The 20,091-nt window shown below is 40.2% G+C and overlaps 1 protein-coding gene across 2 annotated transcripts in view; it reads left to right on the top strand.

Annotated features, from left to right (window-relative positions):
• Positions 1–19,455, top strand: part of LOC139947928 (patatin-like phospholipase domain-containing protein 7) — a 30,191-nt gene extending 10,736 nt beyond the window's left edge. For both annotated transcript variants that reach the window (XM_071945794.1, XM_071945793.1), the window contains 18 exons: positions 496–647; positions 2,403–2,630; positions 3,629–3,706; positions 4,335–4,540; positions 5,470–5,601; positions 6,003–6,176; positions 6,560–6,705; positions 6,920–7,036; positions 7,539–7,717; positions 7,978–8,345; positions 8,780–9,000; positions 9,647–9,769; positions 10,476–10,592; positions 11,214–11,362; positions 12,023–12,135; positions 13,304–13,460; positions 14,323–14,407; positions 14,770–19,455. In XM_071945794.1, coding sequence (XP_071801895.1) covers positions 496–647; positions 2,403–2,630; positions 3,629–3,706; positions 4,335–4,540; positions 5,470–5,601; positions 6,003–6,176; positions 6,560–6,705; positions 6,920–7,036; positions 7,539–7,717; positions 7,978–8,345; positions 8,780–9,000; positions 9,647–9,769; positions 10,476–10,592; positions 11,214–11,362; positions 12,023–12,135; positions 13,304–13,460; positions 14,323–14,407; positions 14,770–15,041 — 3,017 coding nt within the window. In that variant the 3' untranslated portion in view covers positions 15,042–19,455. The remainder of the gene's footprint in view (positions 1–495; positions 648–2,402; positions 2,631–3,628; positions 3,707–4,334; positions 4,541–5,469; positions 5,602–6,002; positions 6,177–6,559; positions 6,706–6,919; positions 7,037–7,538; positions 7,718–7,977; positions 8,346–8,779; positions 9,001–9,646; positions 9,770–10,475; positions 10,593–11,213; positions 11,363–12,022; positions 12,136–13,303; positions 13,461–14,322; positions 14,408–14,769) is intronic.
• The last annotated feature ends 636 nt before the right edge of the window (positions 19,456–20,091 follow it).

The following is a 20,091-nucleotide window of genomic DNA, read 5'->3' as shown; positions in this document are numbered from 1 at the left end:
GCACCAATTGGACGTGATTCACAAACGGGGTTTATTAGAAAAACCATCCAGGTCGATGTCGAACAGCGATCCTCGTCCCGATAAATGTATAATTTTTACGTTAATTTAAACAAAACAATTATTATGTACACGAATTAAAATAATAATTATACAAAAAGTACGTTAAAAATAATCTTTAAGAATTGTTTAACAAATAACAATTTCAATACAATTTGGTTTTGTACAAAAATATACTTTTTTTCGAATTAAGTTCTCGTTTTCGCTACGTGCGAGACTTGCACAGTCTATTGTGTGCAAATACCACCATTGCTCTAATTTGTGGTCTGCGTTAGAATAATTGAAATGACTTTGCTGTTCCAATTCACCTGAATACCTTTACCAACACCTGATTTTTCTTACCTGTGGACTTTTACGCAATAATAAGTATAAAGGCAAAACATTCAAATCCTTTCAGAATTTTGTTGCGAGTAATTTTTTTGCGTTGATGTCGTTTAGATTTGAGCGTAACGTCCAGTCAGAAGAAGCAGAAGCCGACGTCTCTTGAGGTGGATACGACGGGACGACTCCTCATGAGTGCCTCTGACTTCCAGGCGGCTGCCGGCCGCGCCAGAGTCCAGGGTCTGGACGACAGTCGAGCCTGCAAATCGGTAAGAAGAACTACACAGATGTTTTGCTGCCAGCAGCTTTATAAGATCTCTGGGATCTGGTTCTATGCCTTTGACGTGGGTGGCTTTTCAGGCTATCAATAAAAAAAACATGTATTAACATGTCGTATAAACAAATATTTTTGTGTAAAAATTCTATATGCACTGCGCTTGCTGTGCATGGAACTTTCAAATCAGCTGTTTTCTTTGTGCCATTTTATTATCATAATTATTTATTTTTTTAAAAACCAACAAATTCTTATAAATTTTCTCGCATTAAAGGTACATCTATTAATGGCAGTAACGGTATGAGGACCCAAACTTCACTGTTAGTAAATTTCCTGGGATGGCTGCTGGTGGTAGCCAACCACAAGCTCGGGCCCAATTTCGTAAAGCTGTTAGCAGAAAATACTGCTTAGCAAATTTTCAATGCTAGGAAAAAAAAAGGGGTGTGGTTACTGTATGAATTTGGACCCTGGTCATTATTGCACAGTCAAGACCAGCTCCTCACACTATTATTGCCTAATTATTAATTAACTATTAACATAAACCCTCTTGGCCCATTTCTACATATCCGCCTCGTTCTTCTGCCACCCTTTTCCCCTCCCCTCTACGTAGGGCTCAGGAAGGCTCTCTGAGCTATCCCACTCTCTAAGTGAAGACCTAGGAGGTGATCCTCTCACCTCCCCAGGGCCAGACTCTGTCTTCACCCAACAGCGAGGCTGTCTTCTTTCATCCTCATTTGACGGCAAGGTGACATATCTACCCGCATAGAACATCTCTTTGGTTTTATTTGTGGGCATGTTGGGTGTTTAGCTAGCCAAAGTAGTACAATACAAAAGTAAAAGGCTGCAAGGGCTAGAGGTTTAGTGACGTTCTGTTCGCAGAAAACTGAATTATCTCCTTGTTTTTTTGTGTGGGCATGTTGGGTGTTTTAGCTAGCCCTATATAGGACTCTTCCTTTGTGCTGTAGTATGATACAAAAAAAAGACCATCAGGTCTAGGTGGGACCTGCAGATGACTAAATGTCTGTATGGTTTTGTTTGTGCGAAGTTTTGTGTTTAACAAACTGTGGCCTGCTCCTATAAAGTGATTGTAGTGCTGAAGACTGGATAGCAGTTGATCTCATTTTTAGGGAGCATGTCTCACGTAGACTTTCTTTTTGAATTGTCAACCTGTGTGTAATTTAGGGGTGCTGCGTACCAGTATAATCTGTGCTTACAACTTCCCTGCTAAGCAGCTCCTTAAAATAGAAACCCACCGTATTTATTTATTTGTTTTAGTCGTTTTCATTGTTGCTCCAACTTAGTGGTACATGTATGTAAGGATTGTACATATATATATTAATTTTCTGTTTTGTTAAGCCTTTTTTATAGACAATTGATTTCTGTACAGGTCCCAATTACATAGAACTGCTTAACCACAGAAACTAAGCTAAGCGAAACAAAATTGTGCTCCCGTGTCACATTTACGATTTGTGACTAGTTTCTTGCTCACTTCAGCTCACTTCAACATTTGCTGCTTAAGCAACTCTATGAAACTGGGCCCTGGTTATATTCCTTCACCCTTTTGCCCACAACGACTCAAAATCACTCAAGCTCTGTTTGATGCTTGATGCTTGATGAATAACCACCTAGAAAGCTAACTGCTTGTCCAAGGTGTGGTATAGGGGTGCTCGTGTTGTGTGGTCGTGAAAGTACAGTATGTTACAAAATCTTACTGTCATTTTACTGTCACCTTAACCTCTGACCTCCACAGGCTCTTCAAGATGACCTCCCAGGCCCATCGGGGACCGACAGCGGGTCAGAGTTCATCAAGGGGTTCACCCCAAGCCCTCGACCCCCAAAGCGTGTCACCATCGCTGAGGGTCATGAGACGTGCCCCAGTGAGAGGAAACGTCACGTCTCTGGAGACAACCAGAGCTACACCGACGAGGAGATTCTGGAGATGGCCAAGAAAGATCTTGTCATGATCCTCGGTCTAGAGGTATGAGGACAAACAAAAAATTAAAATTAATAGTAATGCTCATTGCGTCCATAGCAAGACCCAAATGTGCTGTACAGGCATGACAGGCTTCCCGAACAGGGGTAATAATGTCAGAAGTACTTGAAAGGATTTGGGTACTTTTTCTAACACAAAACAAACTGTCCACAGATTTACATTAAACCAACACCGTTGGTATGATAGTAGAAAGCGTAGAAGCGTTCTACGATAGTAGAAAGCGTACCTAAAAATATTAGTTGCTGAGGTGCTGTAGTTTTTAAAAAATGAGTAAAACAATGTCATGAAAATAGACTTTTACATTCTGAAATTTTTTTCGTCTCATGATCACTGATGACACGAAAATTATTTTCATTACATTGTTTTACCCATTTCTCAAAAACTACACCACCTCAGCAAGTAATGTTTTCAGGGAAGCATTCTACTATCGTTATCTTCAAACTGTGTAAGTTTAGTGCAAGTCTGTGGACAATGTGTTTTTTTGTCCTACAAAAAGTACATAGACCCTTTAAAGGAACACGTTGCCTTGGATCGGACGAGTTGGTCAAAACAAAAGCGTTTGTAACCGTTTTTTATAAAATGCATATGGGTAGAAAGATGTTGTAAAAGTAGAATACAATGATCCACACAAGTTTGCCTCGAAATTGCGTGGTTTTCCTTCTACTGTGCGAACTAACACGGTCGGCCATTTATGGGAGTCAAAATTTTGACCCCCATAAATGGCCGACGTGTTAGTCGACGAGGTAAACGGAAAACCACGCAATTTCGAGGCATGTTTGTGTGGATCATTGTATTCTACTTTTACAACATCTTTCTACCCATATGCATTTTATAAAAAACGGTTACAAACGCTTTTCAAAGACCAACTCGACCGATCCAAGGCAACGTGTTCCTTTAATACGCCCTTCGGGCTGTGATAAAACGCTATATAAAAATAATTTATTATTTGACTGTTTTTCTTATTATTTGTTCCTTCCCAACAGGATGCAAGTATTCTCAACGACCATGTAAACATCGCACACATTCAAGCCGGCAATGTTATAGTCAGGGAAGGAGATCAGGTAAGTAGTATTATGAGAACCCAGTCTTCTTCCCATGCAGACGGGGTCATATTGGCGTAATATCGGGGTCATATCGGCAATGTTGTAGTCAGGGAAGGAGATCAGGTAAGTAGTATTATGAGAACCCAGTCTTCTTCCCATGCAGACGGGGGTCATATTGGCGTAACGATGTCTTGCCTCGCTTTCCACTTCTTGGACACCGGTTCAGTTCCTACTGGAGGCACTATGTGGATTGGGTTTCAGTCCCTACAAATGACTGAACCCACCAGTTCACTATTTATTTATAGTTTTTTGTATTCAAAACAGAACTAAAAAATTATTATGCCATGGAAAAATGTATTTCCACTTGTAACAATAAGTTGGCCAGTTTCTATCATAAATGGGATCACCATTCTGTTCTTTTCCAAGATTAATGTTCTAAGGGTTAATTCTCTTTAAATACGCTGTGTCTTGCTTTCACCATTACTGTATGTTTGTTTTGACGATCTGATGTACGTTTTTGTAAAATGTTGTGAATAAACCATTTTCCCCCGGGATTAAAAAAAAAAAAAAAAAAAAAAAGTTTCTTCCTATTTATCCACATCATCATGCAAAGCTTCAAACAATATTTTCTTGGTTAATTTTGTAGGAAGCGAGTCTTCTGTTTGTGGTGATCGGTAGCCTAGCCATGATCCAGACCATAGTCGACACTGAAGAGGAACACATCATCTACTTGGCCAGGCCAGGGGAGTTTGTAGGTGAGCTTGCTGTCCTGACTGGTGAGCCGTCGTTCTTCACCGTCAAGGCCAGGCAAAACTGCTTTGTGGTCGCCATCAGCAAGACAAGCTTTTACAGGTAGGAACATAAAACGGAATTTCGAGGTGTGTCGTAGTCGAGTAAATAAGATAACTCAACCCAAACTCTGGTGTTTCTAGTCAGTAGAGTGTGGGTTTGAGTCCCGGTTGTGACACTTGTGTCCTTAAAGCAAACGCACAACATCGGTAAACAGTATTGTCCAAAGACCCACACTTCGTGTATCACAACTTCTATATCAAATAACAAACCTGTGAAAATTTGGGCTTCATCGGAGTCGGGAGAAAATAACGTGAAAACCCACCCTTGTTTCCGCACGTTTCGCCGTGTCATGACATGTGTTTACAAAAATTTGTTATTCTCGATATCAAGAATTGATTATTGTTTTAATGTTTTCTCAAAAAGTAAAGCATTTCATGGATTAATATTTCAAGGGAAGTTTTTCACCATTTACCTTCTGTAAATCCTGTAAGTTATTTTGAAATCTGTGAACTTTTCATTTTTGCTCTGTTTCAGAAATTTTCACACTTAAACAGTAGTGCTTTGGATGGGTCAAAACCGTAGACCTCTTAAAGGAACATGTTGCCTTGGATCGGACGAGTTGGTCAAAACAAAAGCGTTTGTAACCGTTTTTTTATAAAATGCATATGGTTGGAAAGATGTTTTAAAGGTAGAATACAATGATCCAGTTTGCCTCGAAATTGCGTGGTTTTCCTTCTACTGTGCGAACTAACATGGTCGGCCAATTATTTTGACCCCCATAAATGGCCGACGTGTTAGGCGACGAGGTAAAAGGAAAACCACGCAATTTCGAGGCATGTTTGTGTGGATCATTGTATTCTACTTTTACAATATCTTTCTACCCATATGCATTTTATAAAAAACGGTTACAAACGCTTTTCAAAGACCAACTCGACCAATCCAAGGCAACGTGTTCCTTTAATGTTTGTGTTTATTATTTTTTTTTGTAGCATAATGAGAGTGTGCCCACAAGTGGTGCTACGCATCGGTCACTACGTGGTCAAGAAGTTGTCTCCATTTGTCAGGCAGACGGACTTTGCTCTGGACTGGATGGGCTTAGAGGCTGGCAAGACGGTCTACCGGTGAGTCTACCTGTGGTGCTTGATCCTCAGTCTGAGGGTTGCGGGTTCACATTTTTTCAAGCTGTTCAGTAGGAAAATTTACCTGTGGTGCTTGACCCTCAGTCTGAGGGTTGCAGATTTTAGCAAGCTGTTCTGTTCAGTAGGACAATTTTGAGATCAACTGGTGGTTTTCCAACTCAATCTTTCAATCAGTATGCTCTGATCATATTCAGGAGAATGCTGGACTCTGTTTCTGCTTACTTAGTACTCTAAAAAACTATAGCACCTCAGCAAGTAATATTTTAAGGGAGGCTTTCTACCATTTACTATCTTCAAACCGTGCAAGTTTAATATTAATCTGTGATTATTGTGTTTTGTTGTCGTACAAGAAGTACCTTTAATGTTTTGTTCGATACCAACAGGCAAGGCGATACGTCCAACTGTGTCTACATCGTCCTGAATGGGCGTCTGCGCTCCGTCCTACAGCTCCCATGCGGCAAGAAGGAACTGATGGGTGAGCAGGGCCGGGGTGAGATCGTCGGCGTGGTGGAAGTATTAACCATGACGGACAGGGTGACTACTGTTCATGCCATCAGGTACTAGACTTCAGTTTGAACTTTGACCACTCCGGTCTCTCAATAGAAACCTTGCATAGTGCGCATGGGGTGGAAACAGCGCCCTCATTGAAGTCAAAAAGACCTCATTGATTGATGGTTGTGCATGGCTCTCTCAATAGAAACCTTGCATAGTGCGCATGAGGTGAAAACAGCGCCCTCATTGACGTCAAAAAGACCTCATTGTGATTGATGGTTGTGCATGGCTCTCTCAATAGAAACCTTGCATAGTGCGCATGGGGTGAAAATTTGTTTCACATTGGCATTTGCAGGAAGTATGAACCACGCTTCAGCCATGGCACACCACCTTCGAAGTGGCAATTTGTATTGATTTATCAATCTTTCCTTCTTTCTATTATTAACAGAGATACAGAGCTTGCCAAACTACCATCGGGTATGCTGGATCTGATCAAGCGCAAATATCCGCGCACAGTGTCCAGACTGATCGAGATCTTAGGTCAAAGGTTACTGGGTCAAGTGCAGGAGAAGGCTGGATCACACGCAATAACAGGTAAACTGGACACCAGTGTCTTAAAAGTGTTATCACGCCCTTAAAGTTCAAATTTCCAGCTGTTTTTAATGTTAGGCCATTTTTGAAGGAAAAAAGTTCCTCCTTTTGTAAAAAAAAAGGAAGGATGCTAAACATGTTTTTTATTTCATTTGGCCTTCTGACGCACACTATGATGTTTTTGTCGTTATTGTGAAACTCTATATGATTGGTCTAGACATGCATGCTTCAGCACCAGTGGAGAACCTCTCAACCGTAGCCATCATTGCCGTCTCGGACGACGTTCCTGTCTCCAACTTTGCTCTGGAACTCATGCACTCGCTCAACTCAATCGGTAAATTTACTCTTTCCTTTCAATTCCGATTCAAACACTTTCCCAAACAACCGAATTCAGAAAACCTAAAAGATATCCTACATGTATGACCTTGGCACTGAAAGAGTTAATAGATGTTTTTTTTTTGCACCGGGGGGATAAAGAACATTATTTGGTTTTTAATCATACACTGATGTGTGGAAAGCATTGTGTACCTTAAAAAAAATTGAGTCCAGTGAAAACAAAATCAACAGGCATATTATCTCAGGGTCAATCAAATCTTACATAGCTGTTTTTAATGTTAGATCTTTTGTGTATAATCTGTCTTTCTCAGAATCTGTTCTTTGATTGACCAAGGAGCATATTCTCTGACTCTGAGTCAATGGATTCTTACACTTAGAATTTCAAAATGTTAGTTTTTTGTTGAAGTTCTGCGATTGACAAAAGATCACATTTTGCAGACTCTGGGTCAATGAAATCTTACATCTAAATGTTAGATTTTGTGTGTATCTGTCTCTGTCAGGATCCGTTCTGCGATTGACCAAGGAGCACATTCTGCAGACTCTTGGTGGGTCAGCTTTGGACAGTATGCACGAATATAGATTGACCAACTGGCTGGGTCAGCAGGAAGATCTTCATCGTATCGTTCTGTATCAAGCGGATAAACGTATGACAGTATGGACCAAGAGATGCATCAGGCAGGTCAGTCAAAAGAGGAAAACAGTTTCAACTTTTCCTATTTCAATTTTAATTTCAAAGCAAGGTTATTTACCACGTATCATCAAGAAGAAAACACAAGTACAGTCAATATATGAGTGTGGAGGTACATTACAAAAGGCTGGGCTTGTCAAGGAACAGCCTACAAAACGAAACAGGATCCTTGCTGTTCCCAAAAGCGCTCACTTCTGTTACAGATCTACCCTCACTTACAATTTTTATTATTGTCTTTCCCCACCATTCAGGCTGACTGTATCTTGATTGTCGGCCTGGCCCACCAAGACCCCAACAGGGTTGGCGAAATGGAGAAGCAGATCGAGATGTCCGCAGTCCGCGCCCAGAAAGAACTCATCCTCCTCCACCGGGAGAAAGACGGTGTCTACCAGGCCCCGGAGCGGACTGCGGAGTGGCTGAACGCCAGAGGCTGGTGCATCTCCCATCACCACATCCGCTGCCCTAAGAGGATGTTTAGCCGTCGCTCACCAGCGAAGATCCGAGAGACCTACGAGAGGCTGTTTGAGAAGTCGCCGGATCGGACATCAGACTTCTCCAGACTCGCAAGGTTCTTGACGGGGACTTCCTTTGGGCTTGTTCTTGGAGGAGGTGGTGCTAGGTGAGGAATGATAGCCATGTGTTTTGGCTCGGCTGTCTAGAGCACTGGACTCAAGCTCTGGTGTTTCTGATTATCATAATAATAATAGTAATAACTAGTTCTTCTACGGCGCATTTTACAATAATGTATCAATTTGCTTTACATTAGTTCTCTGGTCATTGGGTCGATAATATTCCTGTAATCTTTCTCAACAATCAACTCATCTTCAAACTCCTTTTTCTCAGTTTTGTTCTGTGGTGTCTCTTGATGTTTGTACTTTCACAACTTTTGAACCAAAGAAAGTATTGATTATGCTCTTTTTAAATGTATCAACAACAAAAAAATGATCTAGGTTGACAACCGACTCATATTGTTTGATCGCACCACATAAGAGCAATTATTTCTGAATGTTCATTGTATTTTTCTTTTTTTGAACTATTTGCATCTTTTCCTAGAGGGATGTCTCAGATAGGAATCATGCAGGCCATGGAGGAAGCCGGTATCCCTATTGATATGGTCGGAGGGACCAGCATCGGTGCCTTCACTGGCGCCCTCTTCTGTGAGGAAGGGAAAGTGGCCGGGATCGAGTCGCGAGCTTTCAAGTGGTGCCGGGACATGGGATCCTTGTGGCCTAAGATAACTGACTTGACGTACCCATTCTCTGCAATGTTTACAGGTACAGAGTACTTGCTTTGATCAGTAAAGCCCGAAATGTGGGTCCAGGATGCCCCACAGTTTTGACAAATCCAGCAGGGTAAACCCAGGCAGTCAGGTAGGGACTGAAAAACCCAATCCACATGCAAGGCTCCAGTTCGGGCTGGAACCAGGCTCGAACCAGGGTCCATAGTGGTGAAAGGCAGGCACAGAAACCACTGAGCCAACCTGACTGCCATTACTTATGTATTTTTGTAGGACAAAAAACACAATGTCCACGGATTTACACTTAGCTTTCACAGTTTGAAGATAATGATAGTAGAAACCTTCCCTGAAAATATTGCGTGCTGTGCTGTAGTTTTTGGGAAATGAGTAAAATAATGTCATGAAAATCATTTTCGTCTCATGAGGTGAAATTTATAAGCATTTACAAACGTATTTTCATGACATTGTTTTACTCATTTCTCAAGAACTATATCACCTGAGTTAGTAATATTTGAAAGGAAGCTTTCCACTTTCAATATCTTCAAACCCTGTAAGTTTAATGTAAAGCCATGGACATTTTGAAAAAGAACCCAAATCCTTCAAAGCATCAGTGTATGGGTCCAACTGGGAATGTTAGTGAGAAGAGGAAGCTAGTTAACCAAGTTTTCTTTTAATACTTGTAGGTCGTTCTTTCAACAAGAGCATCCGAGATACTTTCTCCGATAAGCTGATTGAGGATCTGTGGATTCCGTACTTCAACATCTCAACGGATATTACCGATTCCAAGATGAGGGTCCATACAAGCGGTAAGACACAAGATATTCAATTTCACGTTACTGGAGTTAACTATAAACTTCAATAGTAAACATAATAAGTCAATCTTGGGAGTGTTGGATCTGAAAAGAGCCGGTGTGGTCTTGATTTTTTTAGCAGTATATTCTGCTCGTTTGCAGGAGAGAAAAAAAAGCTTTTGACATTCCCCAATAATCTCAGAGCAATCTGTGTGATTTGAATATTTGAGTCGTCTCCGATCACACTACTATTTTTCTCTTCAGCTGACCGGTCCTGTTGGCCAGTCACTGAAAAAGTCAGATTTTTGGCCGATTTGACCCCAAAATTTTGGTTTGAAATTCAAGAGGCATTTTGATGTGGGTCGAGAAAGTTACAAGCTTTCATTTGAGCCATTGCTCGAAAAAGTCTGCCAATTATTAGTAGCAGTGAAATAAAGTGCTCAAAATTAGTTTTTGTCGGGATTCCGACAATATATCATGTGACCAATTCTAATGTGTTTTATAAGAAACGTTTTAAATTTTTGTCATGGTTCCTGACCATTAAAAGTAAAAGTTAAACTTGTTTTCGTTAGAGCGGGTGATCCACATTGAAAAACCGTTCACTAAAACTAAAAAAAATATATATATATATGTTTGGGGCCAAGAATCTGACATAGCATCTTGAATCTGTAAAATTATGTCTACATGAATATCTTGGGTCCATTCTTTTGATTGTTGTCAGGATCTGTATGGAGGTACACGAGGGCCAGTATGTCCCTCTCTGGCTACCTTCCTCCGCTCTGCGATCCAAAGGATGGACATCTACTACTGGACGGAGGATACGTCAACAATGTACCAGGTAACCATCAAGTTCTAATTTATAAACGGGTACCGAGGAGAGTTTGGGGAGAGCAATGGTCTGGCATCCTGTCCAGGGCCCAAGTTCATAGAGCTGCTCAGCACACAAATTTGCTGAGCATGAATTTTTTTTCCTTGATAAAAACAGGATTACCAACCAAATTTCCAGCAAACAACAGCTTGAATACCAATTAACAAATGGAAATTTGGTTGTTAATCCTGTTTTTTTATCACGGAAGAAATGTCTTGATAAGAAATTAGTGTGCTTAGCAGCTCTATGAAATTAGACCCAGGCCTGATGAGCCATATTGGTTCTGGACAATATTGACTTTATTTTGTTGAATACCCCAGGGTTTGACCAGTCCCTATGTAAAGGCCGAGTTATAGTCGGTTGCGCGATGGTCGGGCCTCGGAAATCTACACGCGCGATCATAAAAAGACACGGTTTTTAGGCCTCAGTCTTAGGAATGCGCGCAAGATTTCCGTCGCGAGACCGACTATAAACCGGCCTTAAGGCTGTCAAGCATCACCGCAAGCACTCATGATACCTCATTCTCAATCTGCCTGACCTGTAAGAGTGGATGCTCTATATTGATGCCTCTATTATTAATATAAATTCCAGCTGACGTGATGCGATCCATGGGTGCCCAGACGGTCATCGCGGTGGACGTCGGTAGCGAAGACAACACCCAGCTCACCAACTACGGCGACGACCTCTCTGGATGGTGGCTGCTATGGAAACGATGGAATCCATGGGCAAGCAACGTCAGGGTGAGTAAAGACTCAACACCTCACAGGGCAAGGAATTCAACTTAAAAGATTAAAATAATAATAATAATAATATCGAAGTCTTATCAACCAAAAACAAGGTACTCATGGCGCTGATTATATACAAACCTTCAGAAAGATAGGTTATTGCAGTGATGAATTCTGAGACCCAATTATTTAGCACCTTATAAGGGTTTACAAGGTGCTTCGGTGCATTAAGCAGCCACAGCCAGGAACACCTGGGGTGAACCCCTTCTCTTTTCAAAAAGTGCACTGGGTTCTTTTACATGCGTTACACAACACATGGGACCAATGGCTTTAAGTCCCATCCGAAGGACGAAGCAATGGTGAAGTGTCTTGCTTAAGGACACAAGTGTCACGGCTGGATCAAATACAACATTTTGTAAAATATTTACAGACAACATTTAAGATTTTACTGCATTATGGCTGGTAACCTATTTCTACTCAGCAAGATCTTTTCTGTGCTACATAAGCAAAAAGAGTTTGTTTAGCTTTTCAGTGTTATGAAATTGGGCCAAGAGCGTGCTGGGTATATTATTGGGGGAAAATCTGAAATTTCCAACTTTTGTAAAAAAAAATTTATCAACTGTCGAACTGTCAATCTGCGGTGTACTTAACAAGTTCACTCTTTTATTTTTGCAGGTTTTGGACATGAGCGAGATCCAGAGTCGGCTGGCATACGTCTCTTGCATGAAACAGCTCCAAGAAGTCAAGGCCAGTAGTTACTGCCAATACATCCGACCACCAATCAACAGGTAGCTTTATACTCTCTGGAATTTCATTGGTCTATAATTATGTGATTTGCATACATTGCTTGGTGGAGTTTTTATATTTATTAGGTTTGCAGATTTACTTAAAGACACTGCACACTATTGGTAATTGTCAAAGACCAGTCACCTCACTTGGTGTATCTAAACATATGCATAAAATAATAAACCTGTGAAAATTTGAGCTCAATCGGTCAGCGTAGTTGCGAGATAATAATGAAAGAAAAAACACCCTTGTCACACCAAGTTGTGTGCTTTCAGATGCTTTTTTTTCGAGACCTCAAATTCTAAATCTGAGGTCTCGAAATCAAATTCGTGGAAAATTACTTCTTCCTCGAAAACTACGTCACTTCAGAGGGAGCCATTTCTCACAATACTTTACACTACCAACCTCTGCCCATTACTCGTCAACAAGTAAGGTTTTATGCTAATAAATGTAATTACCAACAGTATCCACTGCCTTTAAGTAGGATTTGAAATTTTGCGTGGTGGAAATACGATATATAAAGGTTTGTGGTAACACCATGTAATGATAATCTCTAATAATGAGTTGGGTTGGTTCTGAACCAATGGTTCTTTTCAGAACAACCCCAACTCATTTAGAGATCATCATTACATGGTGTCACTGCAAACCTGTCTGTATGGCAGTTTGCTTAACAAGACAAAGTCAGACAGCTACTTTAAGGTGAGAGCTACACTCAACTGTTTTGGGGTATGGACCCAAATCGACAGCCGATTCAATTATTTTGCTAATTATTGCTCTGTTGTGGGTTTCCCTTAAGGGAAGGTACACATTTGGTATTACTCAAAACAAATACTTAAAAACTTAAAAACTGACTTGGTAACGGGCATTGGAGAGCTGTTGAGAGTAAAAACCATTGTTGGAACTGACTCCCTCTGAAGTAACATAGTTTTTGAGAAAGAGGTAATTTCTCACAAAAATAATATAAGACTTTTAGCTAGAAGTCTGTTATTCTTATCTGAAAGCACACAAATTAGTCCAACAAGGGTGTTTTTTCTTTCATCATTTTCTCGCAACTTCGATAACCGATTGAGCCCAAGGTTTGTTATTCTATGGTTATGATGGGATACACCAAGTGAAAAGACTGGTCTTGGACAATAACCAACCGTGTACCTTCCCTTTAATTTCGTCTAGGTATAAGACCATGCACTTTCACAAGTACAGCGAGCTTCAAGACATCGGATACCACCACGGCAAGACGGTGTTTGAAGGCTGGAAGAAGAGCAAGTACCTGGATGAGCTCTTTAAAGAGAAACGAGTCACTGAGCGCCGAAGGGCTGACAACCCACAGGTAAGCAGAGACTTCTGCCTGGCTCCCAAACATCCTTTTTGAGGTGCGGTGGACATGATATGCGCGTTACACGCGGCGACTGGTTCCACGCTCACCATAAACGTTGGTGGTCAATAGATAATACGTGTAAATGCAGCGTCGCCGAAAAAAATGTGCACTTCACTGAATAACACATGTTCTATTTCTATGATGAATAAGCGCAAATTTACCCAAACCTTATAGTGTTGTAGCATTGTGTCTGCCATATCTCAAAAAGGCTTATGAACAAGGATATTGGTAAAATAGAGAGACTGCCTACGATAGAGCTAGATAATTCAGTAGGTAGAGCCCTGGCACGAAAAATGGTGGTCGCATGTCCAAATCCTGCTCTCAACAATTTTACTCTGTTCACCCCCAAATTGATTTCTATTTTATACCCAGTTTCTCGACCCTCTGGTTTCAACATTGTCATAACTTGTTATTCTACTTGTATATTTTTCAAAGTTTTAATTTCTGATGGCCCTTTAGCCAAATATCTTGCTCATGACTGTGTTCCAGTTCCATAGACCTTTTCGCAAATACCCATTGCCCAAGTGCTAACTGTTGAATGAGGTACATGCTGATCTAGCTAGGGGTAGAACTTGATCGATAGCTAGACCAGCATGCACCTCATTCCACGCCTAATGAGCACGTACTGAGTATCTGTGAAAAAAATCACAGGTATATAACTCGGATGGGATTCAAACCCACGACCTTTGCAGTTCTTGAAGGTCCATGCGGTCGTCATCAAAGGCAAAATCCCATCACCTACCTGCCCTACTTAGTGGGTTATGTTGTTATGTGAGTTTCATAATTTTGACAATCGTTTTCTTTGATGATCTAGTCTTCAGGTCAGATTCCCCGCTTCACTGATCTTGCTGCCATGGTGTCACGGCTGAACGCTCCCCAGACAACAGCCTACGATGATGGTAAGTTGTTTTCTCTGGTCAATATTACTGCCAGGTTTAGAGACCTTGTCAAAAGAAGTCTAGGGCCAAATTTGTTAACCCGCCTTTAATTCACCATGTTTGAAACTTGGCGTCGGAAGAAAACAAGGAAGGAATAATACTTAATAGAAATAGACAATCTGAGAAATGCTTTTGACATTAATGCTTCACAAATTCAAATATCATAACAGATATCTATTTACATAACCACATGATTTTGAAGTTGAATGTTTCTCAGATGGTTTATAATATCGAAAGCTGCTATAGCTACTAACCAAAAATGGTTATTGCCATTCATTTTAAGAGTGATAACCAAACACTGTACCTTCCCTCTAAACCTACAGATGAAATCGACCACACGGATTCAGCTACCCTCTGGAGGTTGGAGAGCCGCTTCGCTGGAAACTCTTCCGCCGACCAAGAAAGCGACTTCCATTCCTACGGCGTATCCAGCGAGGAGATGGAGATCGAAGAATCCGAGTCGGAAATCTCGCCACCTCCCCCAAGGAGCCTCTCACTAGACGGGGTCCGACAGAGGATTGTGAGGTCTAAAGAATCTGTGGAAGATGGGGATGAGGAGGAGGAGGATGAGGAGGAGGAGGATGATGACTTGTAAAGATGAGGTCACATCTCGCCTCCTCCCCTTGGTGCCTCTTACAAAACGGGGTCCGAGAGAGGATTGTGGGGTCAAATGAGTTGGTGGAAGATGGGGAGGGGGAGGAGGAGAATGATGATGACTTGTAAAGATGAGGTCACATCTCGCCTACTCCCCTTGGTGCCTCTTACGAAACGGGGTCCGAGAGAGGATTGTGAGGTCAAATGAGTTGGTGGAAGATGGGGAGGGGGAGGAGGAGAATGATGATGACTTGTAAAGATGAGGTCACATCTCGCCTCCTCCCCCTGGGAGCCTCTTACAGGACGGGCTCCGACAAGGGATTGTGAGGTCCAATGAATCTGTGGAAGATGGGGAGGAGGAGGAGGAGAATGATGACTTGTAAAGATGAGGTCACAACTCGCCTCCTCCTCCTGGCAGCCTCTTACAAGACGGGGTCCAACAAGGGATTGTGAGGTTCAATGAATCTGTGGAAGATGGGGAGGAGAAGGAGGAGGAAGATGATGACTTGTAAAGATGAGGTCACATCTTACCTCATAAGAAGAAGATACTGTACCTCACTTAAAGTCATCTCATTAGATGGTACCCCATTTTAGAGTGGCCTCATTGGAGATTCAAGTCAGTGGAGCTACATGTAATATCATTAGAGGTCACCCAACACTGGGTCACCTCTCGCCTCTTTATAAGATACCTCACTTGAGGTCATTTCAATAGAAGGTACCTCATTTTATGGGTCACCTCATTGGAGGTCAAGACAGTGGAGGTCACCTTATAAGAGGTAACCTTAGTGGTCTCATAGGGGAGCCTTAATAATCTGCACAAGGTATTAGTTAATGCGTCATTGCAAAAACTTTGTCTCTTGATTTTTCAAACTAGTTGTATCTTGAGTTTCGCCAAAAAAAAGACTCTAGATTTTGCGAAAAGGTTGCTTCTGGCGCCAACTTATTGTGTATGTATATCCGAGCTAGTTTAAGCGAGATACAGTTTGAGAATTTGCTACTTGTCTATAACGCAAGTGCTATTTAAGGAGAAACTTGTTTGCACTGAGTCACAAAATGTATATTACTCTCGTACTTTATACAGCGTCAACCTTGTGCAACTTTAATGAGAAAATTCAATGTAATTTGCTTTACAGTGAACTTGTAATGAGCATTTAAAAAAAAAACTTGCCATTATAACATATTTTTCTTTAGGAATTGCTGCAATCTATTATGGATATTAAGGCATTGCATTGTGAGTTACCAATGGGAACGTGGTACTTTTTTTGGCATGGGGCTGATGGTGGAGTGACATATATCTTTGTGGTTCTACCTAGTGTAAAACTCTATGGTTTTTACCAACCAATAATGTCTGTGCAAGCATAAATATAATCAGCATATACTGTGGGAAGGGGCTAATTACTCACACTGAACCTGTGATACTTTTTCCCTCTCACACAGACTGTAATGTCACTGATGTTAAACTATTTGCACAGCTTTGCAAAATGTTGGTCTGTTCAGTCACTTTAAAATCATTCACCTTGGCCTGATACTTCACGGAGGCAACGGAGGCGATTGCCTCCGTTGCCCCTTGCCATTGCCTCGGTGCCCTTGAAATGCTCTAGTAGAAATTTAAAATTTGCTCATAGGGTGCCCTTTGCCAAGGAGAAAAAACCTGGGTGCCCTTGCCTTTTCAAAAACAAAGCATACAGGCCTGAATCAGCAAAAATGACTGTTCTTTTGCCTTCATTACTGTACAAAGTTAATTGTATCAAAGCTGTGCATTACAGGAAATGACCTCAATGTATTAGTAACCAGGTTATAACTCTTGACATGGTCGTAGTTTGCACCCTTGCATTTGGCTGTATCTCAAAAATAATGCAACCACCTTTTGAAAAGAAATTTTCAAAGGTTAGTTTATACTGTATATAAAAAAATACATTTATATAGGATTAAAGGAACACGTTGCCTTGGATCGCTCGAGTTGGTCTTTGAAAAGCGTTTGTAACCGTTTGTTATACAATGCATATGGTTAGAAAGATGTTTTAAAAGTAGAATATAATGATCCACACAAGTATATGTATGTTAGTTAGCAATGTAAAAAGAAAACCACGCAATCTCGAGTGATGCTTGTGTGGATCATTGTATTCTACTTTTAAAACAGCTTTCTAACCATATGTATTTCACAACAAATGGTTACAAATGCTTTTCAAAGACCAACTCGCCCGATTCAAGGCAACGTGTTCCTTTAAAAACAAACTGCCAAAAGGTTTGCATTTCCTTTCAAGCCTGACTTAAGACACTTAGACTGTCTGCCAGTGGTATGCCATGTTTGGGTATCACATACATGTATAGCATCTAAACTTGCGAACGTGATCTACAAACACAGGAAAACTGACTACCTAAACGGCGCAAATAGGATTTGTTGTGTTGATGCCGTCAAGTGAATTGGGTGAATAGGTGTGTGCTATAATGTTGGTCTTTATTCGAAAATTATTTAGCCATTATTCAAAATAATCTTTATGCCAAGCAATGCAACTTCTTGTTTAATTGAGTTTGTGTTTTTCGTTTAATTTGATAATATGTGATGGGTTTTTTCATGAACTGCAAAAAAAATTGACAATCCAAATTTTTATTTTAATATTTTGAGTTAAGGCAGTGGCAAAAAAAAAAAAAATCTAAATTATACCAGTTTATCAACTGTGTGTGTGCATGTTTGTGTGTGAGCGTGGCTACTGGTTGAAACCTGAACTTAAATCCTGGGCATTTTGACAGAACAAGACATCCTAACGTTGCTATGGACCAAAACCAGTAAGAAAAGTTCAAACAATAGGAGAACAAAAATAAGTCATTTGATTTACCGCGCCGACAAATACATAAAAAAAGGGGCATATTAGGCCAGAATAATTTGGGTATTACTCAAGGACCAAATGGCATGTTTTAATGCAGGGTTTATTGGCAACATTAGCTGTGACAGTTTTTTCCATAATTATTCACATTATTCTGAAGCATGACCTAGGGTGGATTCTCAAAGAGTTAAGACTAGTCTTATCTCGAGTCAGGATGAGTTGCTCATTCAAACTTTGGACTAGCCTATTGTGAAATCGACCCCAGTACTAGTCCTTTAAGGCAGTGGACACTATTGGTAATTACTCAAAATAATTATTAGCATAAAACCTTACTTGTAGGCGAGTAATGGTGAGAGATTGATGGTATAAAACATTGTGAGAAACAGCTCCCTCTGAAGTGACATAGTTTCTGAGAAAGAAGTAATTTTCCACGAATTTAATTTTTGAGACCTCAGATTTAGAATTTGAGGTCTCGAAATCAAGCATCTAATTGCACACAACTTCGTGTGACAAGTGTTTTTTCTTTCATTATTATCTCGCAAATTTGACGACCAATTGAGCTCAAATTTTTACAGGTTTGTTATTTTATGCATATTTTGAGAAACACCAAGTGAGAAGACTGGTCTTTGGCAATTACCAATAGTGTCCACTGCCTTTAAAGTAACGGAGTTGTTGATAGCTCAAGTAGTACCTCTTATTACCTCATGTTTATTTGGAGGGGGGGGGGTGTTCACATGGATGAGGTTTGCTTTGGTATGTGAAGGTTTTAGTGATTATTTACTTTCTGTTAACTGAAACTAACATCAACAACTGGCATTAGGGCAGGGTTTCTTCTTGTTTGACAAGTTTTAGTTTTGCAGAGCTTTTATTTTCAAAAAAGGTTTTATCCAATCTGCCATTTATATATATTATATTATAAATATGATTAGCCTTAATATTATTATGAGTTCTGGAAGGGCCCAACTTCATAAAGCTGCATAAGCACAAACAAGTAGCAAAGCACACAAAAATTGTGCTGAACAGTCTAAAGTTACCAGCCTAAAATGTAATGTCACATGTAGGCCTTATTACAGTTTGTGACTAGTTTCCTGCTGATTTTCACTCAGAAACAAATTGTTCAGCAATATTTTCTGCACAGCTCATAAAGCCTGTAAGCGTAATAATAACTTGCTAAGCGCAGACAAATCTTGCTGAATAGAAACTAATCAATAGCCATTGTGCAACTGGTGCTGACTCCTTCGCTGCTCAGAAAAGAAATTTGATAAGCAATATTTTCTGCTTAAACAGCTTTCTGAAATCGGACCATGGTTTGAAAGCATGTGTGTTAATTTATTTAAAATGCTATGTATTTTCCTGAATGTAATTTCCAAAGGAAAACTCAAAAAGGGTGAAGAGAAGCACAAAATATGTATATTTAAAAACAAATATGTATAAACACAAATTCTACCTAATGAATGAGATTATTTTGAGTGTATTTGAGTTATTAATAATGTAAAATATTTCCCCTTGGATGATGTTGTGTTCAATAAAATGCATTGCTGATTGTAAAATTGCAAATGTGATGGATAATTAATGTTATCCAAAAACGAAGAGTGGACTGGTTAGCTTTTATTCACTTGATGTTTGTTTGAATGCACCCAGGGCCCAATTTTATTAAATTTGCTTAGAAATTTATTCTTTTTTTTTTAAATTGATAAAAACAGGTTTACCAAACAGAATTTCCATTTGTTGCAAATTGCTGGGTACTGTATTCAGCTTTTGTTTGCTAAATCCTGAAAATCACGTGGAAATTTGGTTGGTAATTCTGTTTTTATTCAGGAAGAAATTTCATGCTAAGCAAATGTTTGTGCTTGCAGGCCTATGAAATTGGGCCGTGATTACCCTCCCGGCCAGCCGCAAGGGTGGGTTTTCTAGACTTTCCAGGCTGATGTTGGGTTACTTTTTGGCTGATTTTCTCAAGGCTTATTTAACAACCGGCAGTCAAATGAAATGACAACTCATTTGTCTATGCGTGGTAAATAAACTAACCAAAATGTGACAAATTAACTGACGGTTCCCTTTTCGAACTATGAAGCAAATTTTTTCAATAAAAAATGATTTTCCCCTTCCCAGTTGTATCAGTTAAGTGACTGTTTTGATAATGTTCTCTTCTTTTTCAAAAATAAAAAACCTTGTTCGGGTTCGGGCAGGGAAATGTTGAAACTTCAAAATCAATTTTGTTCATTG

This window comes from Asterias amurensis, chromosome 15, assembly GCF_032118995.1.
Source record: "Asterias amurensis chromosome 15, ASM3211899v1".
Taxonomy (NCBI): domain Eukaryota; kingdom Metazoa; phylum Echinodermata; class Asteroidea; order Forcipulatida; family Asteriidae; genus Asterias; species Asterias amurensis.
Note: the sequence above shows the minus strand (reverse complement) of the source record. Positions and strands in the feature narration are given on the sequence as shown.